The sequence below is a fragment of the Carcharhinus amblyrhynchos genome, chromosome 3, assembly GCF_965287045.1.
Source record: "Carcharhinus amblyrhynchos chromosome 3, sCarAmb.v2.hapA, whole genome shotgun sequence".
Classification (NCBI taxonomy): Eukaryota; Metazoa; Chordata; class Chondrichthyes; order Carcharhiniformes; family Carcharhinidae; genus Carcharhinus; species Carcharhinus amblyrhynchos.
Window position 1 is genome coordinate 22,763,645 of NC_137326.1, and position 15,413 is coordinate 22,779,057.

The 15,413-nt window shown below is 42.3% G+C and overlaps 1 protein-coding gene across 1 annotated transcript in view; it reads right to left on the minus strand.

Moving 5' to 3' along the window:
* Positions 1–386: 386 nt before the first annotated feature.
* The window catches only part of efcc1 (EF-hand and coiled-coil domain containing 1), an 80,800-nt gene continuing 65,773 nt past the window's right edge, over positions 387–15,413 (minus strand). Inside the window, exons 3-7 of the mRNA XM_080182182.1 lie at positions 15,034–15,169; positions 12,538–12,703; positions 10,563–10,721; positions 10,216–10,285; positions 387–2,759 (exon numbers count right to left, since the gene is read on the minus strand). Coding sequence (XP_080038308.1) covers positions 2,626–2,759; positions 10,216–10,285; positions 10,563–10,721; positions 12,538–12,703; positions 15,034–15,169 — 665 coding nt within the window. The 3' untranslated portion in view covers positions 387–2,625. The remainder of the gene's footprint in view (positions 2,760–10,215; positions 10,286–10,562; positions 10,722–12,537; positions 12,704–15,033; positions 15,170–15,413) is intronic.

The window sequence follows — 15,413 nt, forward strand, 5'->3', positions numbered from 1 at the left end:
TTAAAATAAATAAGTTTTTAGAGTAACTCCATTTTCTAGAAGAGGTCCTAAAACAGCATTAGGCCCTGTATGACCATCAGTAAATGCCTGTTCTTAGGCACCTGAAAAATGGCTCAAATCAAAATCAGGTTGGGTGTCTCGAGCATCCTTTGGACACAAGACAGTCCCTGAAATCGTCCCTCAGTGCGCTCATTTTCATCAACAAAGTCCATTTTCTGCTTATTATATTAGTTTTATCACCTTCCTTCCTGTAAAATGCAAAGAGAAGAAAATACAGAGAGGATGTCAATAAGACACTTAAGAGAAAGAAAACAGTGGAAAGTTAGAAAACGTAAAAAACAAGCAACCCAAAAATTTGACACAAAATACTCAACATTTGGAAAAGTTGCTATTTATTTTAATGTCTAAAATTTTGCTGTATGTAATGCCACTGATAGCGTGTTGAAATTTGACAGGCAAATTATTGAGTGCAGTCACTCTGACAGATTGCAATTTCTTTCATGAAATTGTCTGAATTGAATCCATACAAAATAAATCCACTTATTCTGTTCTTGTGACAGTGACATTAGTGAAATTTAACTTATTTACCACATGTGCTGTTATCAATTCTATGTTTCGGATGGTGGGTAAATATGGTTTTCATCCTGCCACAATACCCGGTAATCATTACAACAATAATCTAATATGACATGTTAAAAAAAAAGACTTGCTTTTATTTTTAAGAGTCAGACACATATAAAATAAGGACATTTTATGCTCGCCTCACTCAAAGTGCAAGGCAGATTTAAGCATCATGCTAGCCTCTGCCCTCTCCAATGTAAAAATATGAAACAGGACTTTATTTTGGAAATGTATCTTGACTGTTAACGCACACCAAGAAGCTGCCACTTTGCACATACAAACTACCCACTTCGACATTCCCAAGCCTCATCTAATGCTTTCAACTGGGGACCTTCTATTTCAGACTTCCACTTAAATCTGTCAGTACAATCTATTATTATAACAGCCTTCGACAGAACTTCTGAAAGAAAATAGTGAGACACATTGGCCCAAGTTCACAACAAACCAACTAATTGTTAGTTAATTTTCTTCATAAATGGTGTGGTTTATGGATGTCTGAGCACGCCTTCTTAAACCATCTGATGGATCATTCACTGCATAGATTGTGGGGGGGCGGATTTAAACCACAACGGAGCCAAGCACCCACCAGCTTTAGCTTTAGATGGAACCAAGCAGTCACTCTGGAGCCAGTCACAGTCACTGTTTGTTGCCAAAATAATACTGCGTGGGCAACCTGCCCATTAAGTGCACTGTTTGGAGTCGGAAGTTGTGCTTGTGCCTTGATGCTGGGTTATTCACATCATCAATCGCAAAACTCCCTTCAGTTTTTTTTTGTTTGATGAATTACCCCAGCAAGCAGGGAAAGTGTCAGGAGCAGGCTTGCTAATGACTTCACCTCTGGAGATCACTGATGCGATGCCAATTAATTTAAAAAGCAAATAACCCAAACAGAGACAAAAAAAATACTGACCCATATTTGAAAAAGATTGCTTCATGTCTCCCGACCAATCGGGGTATCTGTTGGGATCAAATTGCATTCATGGCTCCGAGTTTGCTTAATTCCACTTGCAAAATGTGAACGTTAATTTTAGCTACTTGCAAACGTCTGAGTAAGTTGTAACAATACTATATTAGAGCTATGCCGTCCTTTAAATTTGTCACATACGCTTCCTTGCATAATAGGAATAAATACATATATACATTGTTGAAATAATGGCTGGAATTCTCTGGTCTCACACACCCTGTTACCAATGTCAACCTGGGCAAAGAATTTGGCGCTCAGCCAAACCTCCGTTCACAGCAGCGGGACCGGAGAACCCCAGCCTTGGGCAAGGTTGGAGAATTCCGACCAATATCAATTGGACTATCAGCACTGACACTGATATTTAAAAGGAAAACTCCTCCACCCAGTGTTGACTGTTACATGCCGTGATGCACATGGATTATGGCTGCAGCATTTCACTCCATTAATATGCATTACTTTTCTATCCATAGTTCCTTCGATGTTTCTACTACACTTATGTACATCACATGGCCCAAACTGGTAAATATTTAGTACACTTGGTACTGGACACGGGTTTCAATCTGTTAATATTTTCGACATTTTGCACAACTTTGTTGTGTCTCTGTTGGTGAGCACAGTATGCATTTCATTTCATATTTCTTCTCAGAGTACAGCTTGAGCTAATGTGAAATGTTTTCTTATTAAACCTTTCTGACATTTTGAGGAACTTCTAATGTTTAATATTTTTATGGTTGACTTAATATTGCTTGAAAGACACAACCATTTCTTTCTGAGCCAGCTGCATTTGTTGCATGCTTTTACTGGATAAATTTCCAGCGCTTGCTTCCTCAAATAAGTGATTAACAATTAAGAACGAAAACTATATAGTTAGGTCTTTGTCTATTAAAGCAAGTTATTTTAGCTGACTGTTTTAACATTGTGTCAAGTAAGGTGCCATTGGAGATGTTTTGCAAACTTGCTCAGAGTACAGGGGTTGTAGATGCACAGGAAATTTTTGAAGTGCTCGATGAATCAAGTAGGAAAATCCAGTTTGCGGGTCCTCAGCATGAGATAAGCAGTGGATTCACCAGCGACTGGTGATTCTGAGCCTTTTCCGATGGCTTGCCAGATAGCAGTTCACAGGCAGCGAGTTCATGATACAAGGCATTCAACACCTCCAGGATGTGAGCCTTTCCTGTAAAAAAAAACAGTTGTTAACACTTTTTTTGTTAAAGCAGTTTTCCACTCCTGTCATGTTATCGACTTCAGAAGGCTTTCTGACCTAAGGGTGACATGGTGGCACAGTGGTTAGCACTGCTGCCTCACAGAGTCAGATTCCTGACTTGGGTCACTGTCTGCACATTCTTCCTATGTCTGCATGGGTTTCCTCTGATGCTCCTGTTTCCTCCCACAGTCCAAAAGACGTACTGGTTAGGTGCATTGTCTATGCTAAATTTTCCCGCAGTGTAGCCGAACAGGTGCCGGAGTGTGGTGACTGAGGGATTTTCACAGGAACTTCATTGCAGTGTTAATGTAAGCCTACTTGTGACACTAATCAATAAACTTAAAACTTCAGCCTCTCAGATTTGCCCACTGCAAGCTTCATTTCAGTTGCACAAGGAGGGTGAAAAGATCATTCCTTTACACATCTTCATAAACGCAACTAAATTCCTTCCTAACTGAATTGCAATGTTTGGCAAGGTGGAGAAAGATGTAGTCAGATGTGTTGACATAAGCAAAAGCAAAAAATAATTTCATGGTGTGAAAGAAGACCAACAGATAATTTTACGGAAGATTAAGACTCCAACCCAAAGTTCTGGAGTTGTTTTAAAACCAGCCTTTCTATTTTTTAATAATACATCTGCATTCAATTACATTCATTATTATGAGCGTAATGGGTAACTTGTGGTGAATGCAACTGAAGTTTTGTGCACAGCAAGTTCCTATAAATAACATTGATATGAATGACCATTTAACCATCTATGTCAATCTTCACTTCTCTCAGAATTCACTGGCCCCTCCCCATCTTCTGTAAATCTCTCTCTACCCATCCTCACAGCCAGCATCCTTGCCAGGCTTCTTCAGTTCCTCACCACTCCTCAATTCTCAATCTCTGACCTCACATGGTCAACCCACGCCCCCCCACCACATTTGGCCATAACATGTAGGAGCAGGAGGCCATTCAGTCTGTGAGTCTGCTCACCATTTCTTTCAGCTGCTCTGAAATTTCTTCCCTAAACTTCCTCCCTTTTGTCACCTCCCTCCATTATTGCTTGACCCCTTTGACACTAATTTCTTTGACAAAATTTTTATCATCTTTCATAGAATCCCTACAGTTCAGAAGGAGGCCAATCAGCCCATCAAGTCTGCATCGACTCTTTGACAGAGCATCTTACCCAGGCCTGTAAACCCATGTATTTACCCCACTGAGGGCAGCATGGTGACACAGTGCTTAGCACTGCTGTGACACAGCGCCAAAGACCCGGGTTCAATTCCGACCTCAGGTGACTGTATGGTATTGGCATGTTCTCCCCATGTGTGTGTGGGTTTCTTCTGGGTGCTCCGGTTTCCTCACACAGTCACAAAAATGTGCAGATTAGGTTGATTGGCCCAAATAAATTGCCCCTTAGTGTCAGAGAGATTAGCAGGGTAAATATGTGGGGTTACAGAGATGGGCCCTGGGTGTGATTGTTGTCAGTGCAGGCTCGAGGGGCCAAATGGCCTCTTTCTGCACCAATTCTATGATTCTAATTCCCCCAATCTACACAGCTTAGAACACTAAGAGGCAATTTAGCATGGCTAATCTACCTAACCCACACATCTTTGGTCTGAAGAGGAAACTGGAGCACCTGGAGGAATCCCACACAGACACGGGGAGAACATGCAAACTCCACACAGGTGGTCACTTGAGGCTGGAATCGAACCCATGTCCCTAGCGCAGTGAGGCAGCAGTGCTAACCAGTGTGCCGTCCCTTAACCATGTGCTTCCTTTGATTCCTTGAACTGGATGCCATATTTTTCTACTTCAAAGATGCTGTAGCTGTCTCCTAATCTGTTTGTTGATCAGAACACAGAGAGTTTCTTGCTTATCATTAAAGAGTGCTGCAGGTCTTCAACACACAGTTGAACCATCAGCACAGATAGGACTTTGGTTTAACATTTCATTTGAAAGGTGGCTCCCTCCAACAAGGCAGCATTCCTTTCAGACACAGTAGTCCGGATTATTAACTCTCAATTTTCTCAGTGGGATTTAACGATACAAGTTTCTCAGGTCAAGTTGACATCATCGCAAGAATATGCTGATGTCTTAGAGCTATTAGTGAAGGTCAATATTATACTGCGTCTGTTCATTAGTGATGCTCTTTATTGCTTCAGAAACAGTCTTTATTTTATAATCTGCTTCCTGTTTATTCAGTTATTGGCTCAGGACTCTGTTGTTTTGATCTTATTAATATTTTCTCTTCTCCATACTCGTTCCTTTTGGACAAGTGTTTTCTCTCTGTCCCTTTCCATAGGTTCTCTATTGAGCTTGAAGTGTTGGATACAGAATCTGGACCTATGATGCACCTTGACAATTAGCACTGATTGGCATATCGTTATATAAAAATACACCTAGGGCCTGATTTTACCATTGCTTAGGGCGTGAAAACTCGGTAAAGTCAGGGTGAGGCCATTAACGCGATCTGCACCCGCGCAGATGCCCACTTTACCAAGGCCTCAAAATAGCCACGATCCGAATCGCACCCAAAGCGGGTGCAGTGGCATTTGCGTGCATTTATATTGAATTAATGGGCTACCCACCCAACGTTAGCAGCACTTCCTCCTTTACCATCGCGTTCGCACATCTAGATTTGGTGCGAAGTAGACATGCTCAATCAAGGTCTGCTTCGAGCGCTCCAGCTTCTGAAGAGGTAAGTTCAGAGCTTCCAACGGTTCTCAACTCAGATTGGTGGTGATGGGGGAGGGAGGTGGGTCAGGTCATTCTCTGGTTGGGGAGGTGGGGAGGAGGAGGGGGGAGTCAGATGTATTTCTGGTGGGGGGGGGAGGAAGGAGGAGGGAGGCACAATCATTCTCTGGTAGGGGGGGAGGGAGAAGGGAGGCACAATCATTCTTTGGTGGGGGGAGGGAGAAGGGAGGCACAATCATTCTCTGGTGGGGGACAAGGGAAGAGGGAGACCCAAGCAGCATTTCAGACGCGATAAACCCAGCCCACAGCACGATTCAGACCCACGATCTTTTTCTTTAGGCTCAGTGCTTATGGTGGCGCCTGGGAACAGTTTTACAAGTCGGATCTGAATTGTGCCCAGATTCAGCACTTAGGATCAAAATGGTAAAAATTGGGCCTGTGACGTGGAGATACCAACGTTAGATGGGTTTGGGCACAGTGAGAAATCTCACACACCTGAGGAAGGAGCAGCGCTCTGAAAGCTCATGATTCCTAATAAACCTATTGAACTTTAACCTGGTGTTGTGAGATTTCTTACTATAAAAATACACGACTCAATACGGAAGGTAATGAAAGAGTAAAATGACCAATGAAAGAAAAAAGATGGGTGAAGAAGACGGAAGGTAAGTTCTTTTGAGCTTGTTTCTGGAATTCCCCAAATGCTGAGTTTCCAAACTCAGCTGAATCTTAAACACTTCTTAGCGACAGTTTTGAGAACAATGTCGGCAGAAGCTGAGAAGTAGACTCTGACTCAAGGGTTGGAGATGGTGCATGGATTGTGAAGCCTTAATAAGGTGCAGATGGAGCAAGTACAGTGCCAAAAAAAGACAGTGAAAGACAGCAAAAAGGAGTTTAAAGAAGACAATAACATAATACGGTTGATTTTAATGCTTCATTTCTTTTCAGATGAACAGAACGATCCAGGAATGGGGAACAAAGAATTGAAATGCTGTTAACTTACTAGACAAAACCATAGATGACAATATCAGTAAATCTGTTTTATGTTAACCTGAATACTTTTTAAAAAATGCGATTACATAACATCCTGTCTGGCTGGATAGTTCTATGGCTGTTTATATACTTGAAGCAATCCTGGAATGCAAGACATAATATCCATTAATCTTCCATTGATGTGCTGTAGAAAAGTACTCCCTTCTTCTGTTGAACTGGCAGATTAATTACACCATATTGAACTGGCAGATTAATTACACCATAGAACCATTTAATCATACAGCACAGTAGGCCCTTCAGCCTACCTTATCTGTGCTGGCTCTTTGGTAAAGCTATCCAATTATTTGATCTTCCCTGCTCTTTCTACTTCACTTTCATGCGTTTATTTAAATCTCTTTTGAATGTTTCTATTGAATCTACTTCCAGGCAGTGCATTCCAGAGCACAAAAGCTCTCTGGATTTTACCAGCCCTCCCGAGATGGGTTGGGAGGTGGGATGCCTTGTAAAATGGCGTGGAGAGGGAAACCTGACATCTTCCTGCTTCCATAGGACATTACCAGCTAAAGCCTTCCACTGGGTTCTTCCATTGGGTTCCTGGGTGGAAGGAGGCGCCTTTTATGGTCCTGCATTGCCTACGAATGGGCCTACTGGCAACAATAGCTTCCTCTGCACTTTACTGGAAGGTGTCAACACATCACCCCCACCCCTTTCTGCCCAATGACCAGGATCTGCCTGCCTGGCCCTGGTATGGTAAGTTAAACCAAAATCTACCTGGCCTTCAAGGATTGCCCTATTCTTCCTGCAGCCTTGGCTGTACCCAAGTTTGTTAGTGGAGTTGTCGAGGCTGATTGGGCTGGCAGTTCTTGAGTTGAGTCGTAGCCCTCAATTATACAGGGATCACTTCATTAGCCACCATGGGTAAAATGCTGCCCATCGTCCCGCTGCCCTCCTGCACTCCATACGGATCCATAAGAAGCTCGTCGATTCTCATGACAGGGTAAGGCAGGAAGTCGCCGCCCCCGCCATTATCTCATGAGATCAAAGATCCGGGCACCATATTTAAAGGCTACCCAGACAGCCACTTTGCCCAGCCATAGCTCGACCCTTCCCTGCTAACCCTTCCTCCGTGCCTTGGTCATCATCCATGCAACTTTCACTGCCCTCCCACCCAGTCTGCAGCATGGGCTGGCATTTACAGACACTCCCCAATGAGAATTCTGCAGCCGCAACTCACCGTTAATCATGGAAGAAGTCTACTCTGGCAGCTGCATGCCACTTATGGGCAGTTATAAAAATGGACGTTCTAATTTCTTTAAATATTTTCTTTATAATTCCTTAAATAATTAAGGAACCTTAATATGGCAGGGGGAACTTAATTCCAGTGAGCTGGCCTTTTAATGAGCATGTATGATTAGCTGATCCATGCAAAAGAGCTTCCTCGCAGTGTTCGTTGGGAAGCCTTTAATCTGCCTTTAAAGACCTGAGAACATAACTGCTAACTAAAGTTTGTCCTACCATTGGGAAACTGATCTTTGGCTTTCCTGCCCACCAAGCCCCCTGCTGCTGGTGGGATTGGAAGAGTCTGCCCCCTGTGTCAAAAAATGTTTCGTCATGTCACCTCTGGTTTTTTTGCCAATCAATTTAAATTCATTCATGGGATGTGAGCATCACTGCCAACAGTCAACTTTTATTGCCCACGAAAAGGTGTTGGGGACACCAGATGTGGTAGCACAATAGATTACTTTCCCTAAAATTTCAACTGATTACTGAGCTTTCTATCACTGGAAGTAATTTTTCTCCATTTACTCTATCTAAACCCTTCATGATTTTAACATCACTGTCAAACTTCCTTGCAACCTTCTCTGCTCTAAGGCGAGTAACCCCAGTCTCTCCCATCATTCCACAAAAGACTCATCACTAGTAAGGTTCTTGTCAATTGCTTCTGCATCCTCTCCAAGTCTTTTATACTTCATAAAAATGGTCTTGTAATGTACATTAGACCATATCATTTCTTGTTGCTGGTTAATATACTTCCAAAGTATGTGTCAAATAACAAAGATCAGAATTTAAAGTGAGAGGTAAAGGCTTAACATTAGCAAATTGCTCAGCAAGCATTTAAATGAAAATGAAAGCATATTTATCGAAGTTGGTTTTACCATGATAGTGTTGGACATCTTTCCTGCATTGACACACTATAAATTTCCCCTGATTTATTCCAATTCATTCATGGGATGTGAGCATCACTGCCAAAAAGTTAGCATTTAGTACCCAAGATAAGGTGTTGGGGACCCACTTTCTTGCTGCAATTAGGAGTTTTCTAAGCCATTTCAGTGGATAGTTAAGAGTCAACCACATTGCGTGGGTCTCTGCCCAGATCTGGTAAGGGCAACAGATTTCTTTCCCAAAAAGGCATCATAAGCCAGAGGAAATTTTAGAACGATCCAATAGTTCAATAGTGCTGATCCAATAGTGCCAGGGTGGGGGGCACAGTGGCTAACACATTGCTGCCTCACAGCACCAGGGACTTGGGTTCGATTCCTGGCTTGGGTCACTGTCTGTGTGGAGTTTGCACATTCTCCGTGAGTTTCCTCCAGGTGCTCCAGTTACCTCCCACAGTCTGAAAGATGGGCTGTTTAGATGCATTGACCTCTACAGGCGCTGTAGTGTGGCGACTAGGGGAATTTCACAGTAACTTCACTGCAGTGTTAATGTAAGCCTTATTTGTGACTAATAAACAAACTTAACTAGTTATGTGGATGCCATTATTGGCTTTGCATTCCTGATTTATGAATTGAATTCTATTTCCTAAACTGCAGGGCTGGGATTTGAAATGAAATGAGTCCCCACCTCTGGATTACCAGTTTAGTAACATAACCGTTGTGTCACTATCCCACAGTGATAATTTCTTGGTTGTACAGGAGCTAGACTGCAATTGCTAATGCTTACCAAACTCTTGCTGAAACCCAGTCAATGTTAGCAATTTGACCATCATTGTAATGCAGCAAATGTACTGAAGCAATATATAACACGACAGACCCAAATACCGTAGAATCATTGCATTGGTCACAGATCCCGAAAATGTCAGAACATCACATGCATATATACATATTTATTCATCTACCATTTAGACAATGTGTTTATGATGCAAATAACAATTCACTTCTCAAAATATTCTCCTTTCATTTATTTATATTATTTCTTTATCTCCAATGCAGTATTTTTGAATTGAAGTGTGACAAACACTTCTCCCATACAATACGAATATGCCCTATCATTGTATTTTTAATTATATAGATTATTATCACATCCTTTTGGTTCTGGCTTGACAACATTGTTTTTACACCCTTTGAATGATGAAGGCAACTTAAGTGGGCTAGCCAGATAAATACTGTGGCTACTAAAGCACGGCAGAGGCTAGGAAGCCTGCAGCTCACCTTCTGACTCCCAAAATCATCTCCTGCATTTACAAGGCACAAGTCAGGAGGGCGATGGAATGTTCTCCCTTAGCCTGGATGGCTGCAGCTCCAAGAACACTCAAGAAGCTTGACACCATCCAGGACAGTGCAGCCCAACCAACTGGCATCTCTTCCACTAACATATTTCGACCTCACTCGCCATTTTCACAACAGTGGAGAAGCTTTCTGTCATTGTGAAAATTCAGGCCTTTATTGTCCAATTAATTAACTGTGTATTCATGCATTTGCTGCACGTATGTACCTATCAGTTGGAAATGGAAATGCATTTGCTCACTCACCATGCTGAGGGTTATTGCAGGACTCCAAGGTGCTGAGCAAGATTTTTCCTAATGATCTCCTGGACACATTCTAGATAAAAATAAGCAAACCTCTTATTGGTTACATTGTAAAGTGGAAATGCATTTACTTTTACATTTTAGCTCTCAAATACTGTGCAAGTCACGGTTAATAACCTTCAAAAACATTTATTTCTACATAGACTGAAACTCCTATCTCTTTTCTGAAGTTTAGCAAATATTAAAAACCATCAATCACTGCTAATGTGCAATTGGAAATGAGCTCTCTCTTATCATCAGAGTCCATTGCATTAAATTACTGGAAGCTGTCAGAGCACCATTTCACTTACAAGGTCACGTAGTTGCTGCAGGAGCTGTAATACATCCATCAGTTTTTCTTCAATTAGTGACAGTCGTACTCTCTCTGTCTCCAACATCTGCAGCTCCATCTGCAGCAGTTCTGTCTCTTCCACTTTTTGTTGTAGTTCGCACAGTAAGGACCCTTTCAGCTGTAAAGAGTAAACAGGGAAATACTGGCAGTGCTAAAATTTTTTAAAATTTGCTTGTAGATCTCTCAAGGCATTCCTCCTGGTGACTCTGAGGTTCACTGATTGGTGGAATATGGGTGTTTAATGTTTGTAGGGGACAACAGCAGTTACAGGATTGAATCATAGGAATTCCAAATTCCATTTTTATTGTAGGTGTTATGGGATTTTTATCCTGTGCTTTCAGGATTGAGTTAAGAATGCATTAGCTAGTCAATGAAATTGTAAGTGAGCGTGATGTATTTAATTTTCATTCCTGAGCATGTTTAAAGCTGCTTGATAAAATCATATACAAAATGCACTAATCAGTACAGGGGTGTAAAGTCCAAACTATGTTACGGATTGTGGATTTTAAACAAAAAGACATGAAGGGCGATTTCCCCCAGCCCACTACACTCCAGGAGACATCAGTGGAGGCTGTTTAGTGCACTCCCTGCTGAGCACCACAGCCTCCACACATCTCCGGGACTCGGACTTCCAGGGGTAATTGGGGGTGCTCACTGGGCATTGTCAGCCTGGCAGTGCCAATCTGGTTCTCTGGCACTGGCAAGGGGCAAAGTGGCAATGCTCAAGGGGCACTTAAGCACTGCCCACCGGGTATCAGGCAGTGCCGAGGGCAAGGCGATCGTTGAAGTTGGTGGGGGGCGGGGGGTCCCGCTGTCATGGCAGAGGGAGGGGTGGGAGTGGCCAGGGCTGGCCATTGAGGGGAGGGCTGCGGGGTGTGTGGGGGGGTGGTGGTGGTGAGGGGAACACTGCTGCAAGGGATGGTTGGCAGATCGGGACTGCGGGGGGGTAGGGAGATTGGGGCTGGCGGGGGAGCGTAGTGGTAGTGGGGGCTGCCCAGAGACATCCTGGAGGCCAGTGATTGGGGGAGAGTGCCTGTGTGGCAATGATGGGGTTTGCTGTGCTGGCCAGCGAGCGATCTGGCCAGCAATCAGGAGGCTGGCAGTGTGGGTCTACTGCACACGTGCTGATCTCCGTTATGACAGATCGGCGCACGCGCAGCAGCCCGTTCAGGCTGTGGCTATCCGGCCTCTCCAGCAGGAATAGGCCCTTCCTCTGGATTTTCAATGTGAATCTCGCTAGGGCACCCTGTGATGCACAAAGTGTGAGAGATCCATTTTGAAAATTACGATAAAAATACCAGAGGAAGTTACTCCTGTTTTTACACAGATTTGGCACTTGGAATTTTTTTGAGAGAATCCTGGCCATGGTTTGCACATGTAGATTTAAAGTAGTACACACCAGGTTTATTGAAAGAGATGTTCGCTGCACTGCACAGAGTAGAGATGTGAGCTAAATAGCAGCCTGTGAAACACCCTAATGACAGCACCATCAAATCATGTGATTGGCTCTTAAAGTAATCATGCAACTACTTAAATATATAACAAGGGGAATGGGGTTCAACTGCAATTGGGGATTGGCTGGTGTTTTTGTAGCAACAAGGAATAGTGCTGGAGTTTGGCAGCATTGGAGTAGAATCCCAGGACTTGGCAGGACAGGAGTGGGAGACCTGAGGCTGTATTCATCAGTGCTTGTCTAAAGATGGGAATGGAGGCCAGGCACCTGAAAATATTGATGACAATGTCAAGTATGGATGCCCCTCATAACATGAAAATCATGTGCGTGACATGATTTGCATCATTGCAATGTGTGTTGGTACAGACACTAAAGGGTTTGCCAAAGACTTTTTAGTGAGGACAGGACCTCTTTAAATATCTGTCCATGATGCACCTTTAGTGGACCTGAAAGAGACGCATTGTGCTGCTCAGGTTTTTACCTGATCCATGTTTGTTTCCATTTGCTGGGTTTTATATTCCTTCAACTCCAGTTGCTCTTTTAATTTAGCCACTTTCTCGACCAGTTCCAGAATTGCACTGTTGCTCTCATCACTCCTCATATTCCCAAATTCTGACAGCAGCTTTCTAATAGTCTTATCATCACAACTGTGAAAATATAACACATGACAAGAGACAAAACTGAGGCATTTTAAAAAAGACTTAAATTAAAATTGAAGTCATATAATGGGTTGTAATTTATAGTTAAAATAATACAGACGCCAATGGTGTTAGCTGTTATTTATATGTAAATGTTACGGCAATCTCAGGTGAAGATAAATGCAGAGTTAAACGTGGGAATCCAAATGTTGTTCTTCAAGGTGCAGTGCTACAACATTAGCTTCACAAGAACGGCATCTTTCCAGCTGACTAACCATTGAAGTGCATTGAATGGCACGAGGTTGCTGTATTTTGTGATAGGTTCAAACTAAACCTGCTGTAAAAAGTTCAATTTTGTCCATTTCATCCTAGGTATCATTTTGTATGATAAATATTGATCTTTGTTAACAAGTTCCCTGGCATTGAAAGTGGACTACCACAGGTGTGAAGTTTCATTCCTTTAGATTTTAAATGTTGTTGGAGGTTTTAAAAATGTTAAACTTTAGATAAGTTAAATAAACCGTTTCCTGATGGATTCCTTTTTGCTCTTTATCTTAATCCAATCTTTCTTTCCCCCTCCAATTTTTTTTGTGCTGGATTTCATGCATTCTAAGATGCATTTCCTTCTGCTATTTATTCCTCAATCTTTCAATATGATTGGGTAAGCAGATATGCAATTGTTGCCCTATTTACTGAGGTCCAAGATGCCCACTTTCCCCTTAACCATAACATAATCAATTCACACTTTCAGCAAATTATAACACAAAATAATAATATAATAATAATAATAAAAATAATAACAAACAAAAACACAAAATTCTTATGTTCTTATGTTCTTAAAACATCATCACAACTAAGGCAAGGACGAGCCAAACTAGAGCTGACATTGTTTCTTGTCCTGCCACATCAAATTATTGTCCAACATTGAATATTGTGAGAAAGTGACATGATCTGCTGATCGGGGCTTGGTTAAAAGGTTCCCCTCGGTGCTCTGGTATTTCATTCCGATTTAATAAAAAAGAATAAAGTGAAAAACAGCCCTCTAACTCTACCCCATCACTTCCCATGCTCCATCCATGCAAACCTATGCCCCTTCACCCACCCCCAATGGCCCCTCATATCCTTCATTCCAGCCTATGCCACTTCTATGCCCATTCACCAGTATACATTCTGCACCAAATCAATGAATCCTATAGCAACAATGTCAGGTGATAAAAACTTTTTTAAAAAGTCATTCATTGATAACTTTCTTCTACCAGACTGATTTTTCTATAGCCCCATGAAAGTGTTAATCATCCAGACCTTCAAAACATCATTAGCAAAAGCTACAAGCACTTGGCATCTCTTTAGCTGGTGATAATACACATTGTGCAATTGATAAAATAGATCCAAGAGAAAGATCTGTCAATCAAGCAATGTTTTCCCTTGGATGCATCTGCCTCAACAAGTTAATGGATGTCTGGGCTCTCAACCAAGCCTCAGCATGCATTCCTTGCTGAGGGTTATGAAGAGCCATGGAGGGTGGGCAGATGGGCATAGGTTGGCATGGAGGGTGTGAGGGGTCATGGTAGTTGGGTGGAGGTGCATACATTGGCATGGAGATTATGAGAGGCCATGGGGGAGATTAGGTGCGGAGGTATGAGTGGGTGGGATTGGGGGGAGGAGGGGACATTGGCAAGGACCCTTTAATTTACCTTTCAAAAGTTGCCCTCATCTAGACTATGGTTCATGGTACATTTGAGGGGCTGTAACTCACAAGTTCTTGAAAAGCTGGCCCGACTCCATGAAAAATGTTGAGGACTAGGAAAATGCCTGTTCCTGCAAAGGCGCTAGCCAGATCAGGAGTACAAGGTGTGGGCTGTTATTACCACTCTGGTGAAAATTGAGGGGGGGGTGGTCAGGAATCTAAGAATTGGGTCCCATCTGACATTTTTAAAGGTCTGCAGTGTCTCCCAAAAAATGCAAAACTTCATCACATAATGTTCATTCTGACAAATGTGAAAAATATCCTATTCAATTTCCCTGTGGTACTGGAATCACATGGCATTGGTTCTGCATTAGAGCTGTGTTTACTATTCTGTTACATCAAACAATGAAACTATCCTTAATTTGTTTCAAAAACTCACGCTCTATTGTGCTGGTATCTGTAGTCCATTTGAGAAAATTAGGCACATTTGGAATTGTCTAATCTATGAGAGTGGAGGATATAAGAGGTGACCATTAACTCAGGTAGTGAAAGGTTAGCCTCTTCAGTTCAATTTTGAAAACTGATTGGCAATGTGATACCTGATGCTAAACTAAGTTAGACAAAGTTGGAACTGCTTGAAAAGAGTGCTCACCCATTCCCACAGCAACAAAGCCTGGTCAGAATTTTCTTCACCTCCTTCACCTGAGTCTTCTGATCTTCAGTCCACTTTTCCTCCTCTTCATCTGAGGCAGCTTGTCCTTCCACTGAACGGAACAGCTGCTCTTCAACTAGTTGAAGCAGACAAGCAAAAATGTTATGCCGTTTAACCTTCCCAAACCCCGGTGGCATTTCGGTGTCAGGTAGTGATTGTGTCATTTTTCGAGTAATCTTCTTGCATTTTGCTTCCATAATTCATTCCAAGCAAGAATAGAAACCACTGTTAAGGATCTTTCCAAAAAGAGGCAAAGTGAATTTTCTCAGAAAGTCCTTTGAAATTTCATTAGATCGTATGGTTTGTTAATTTATGAGCTA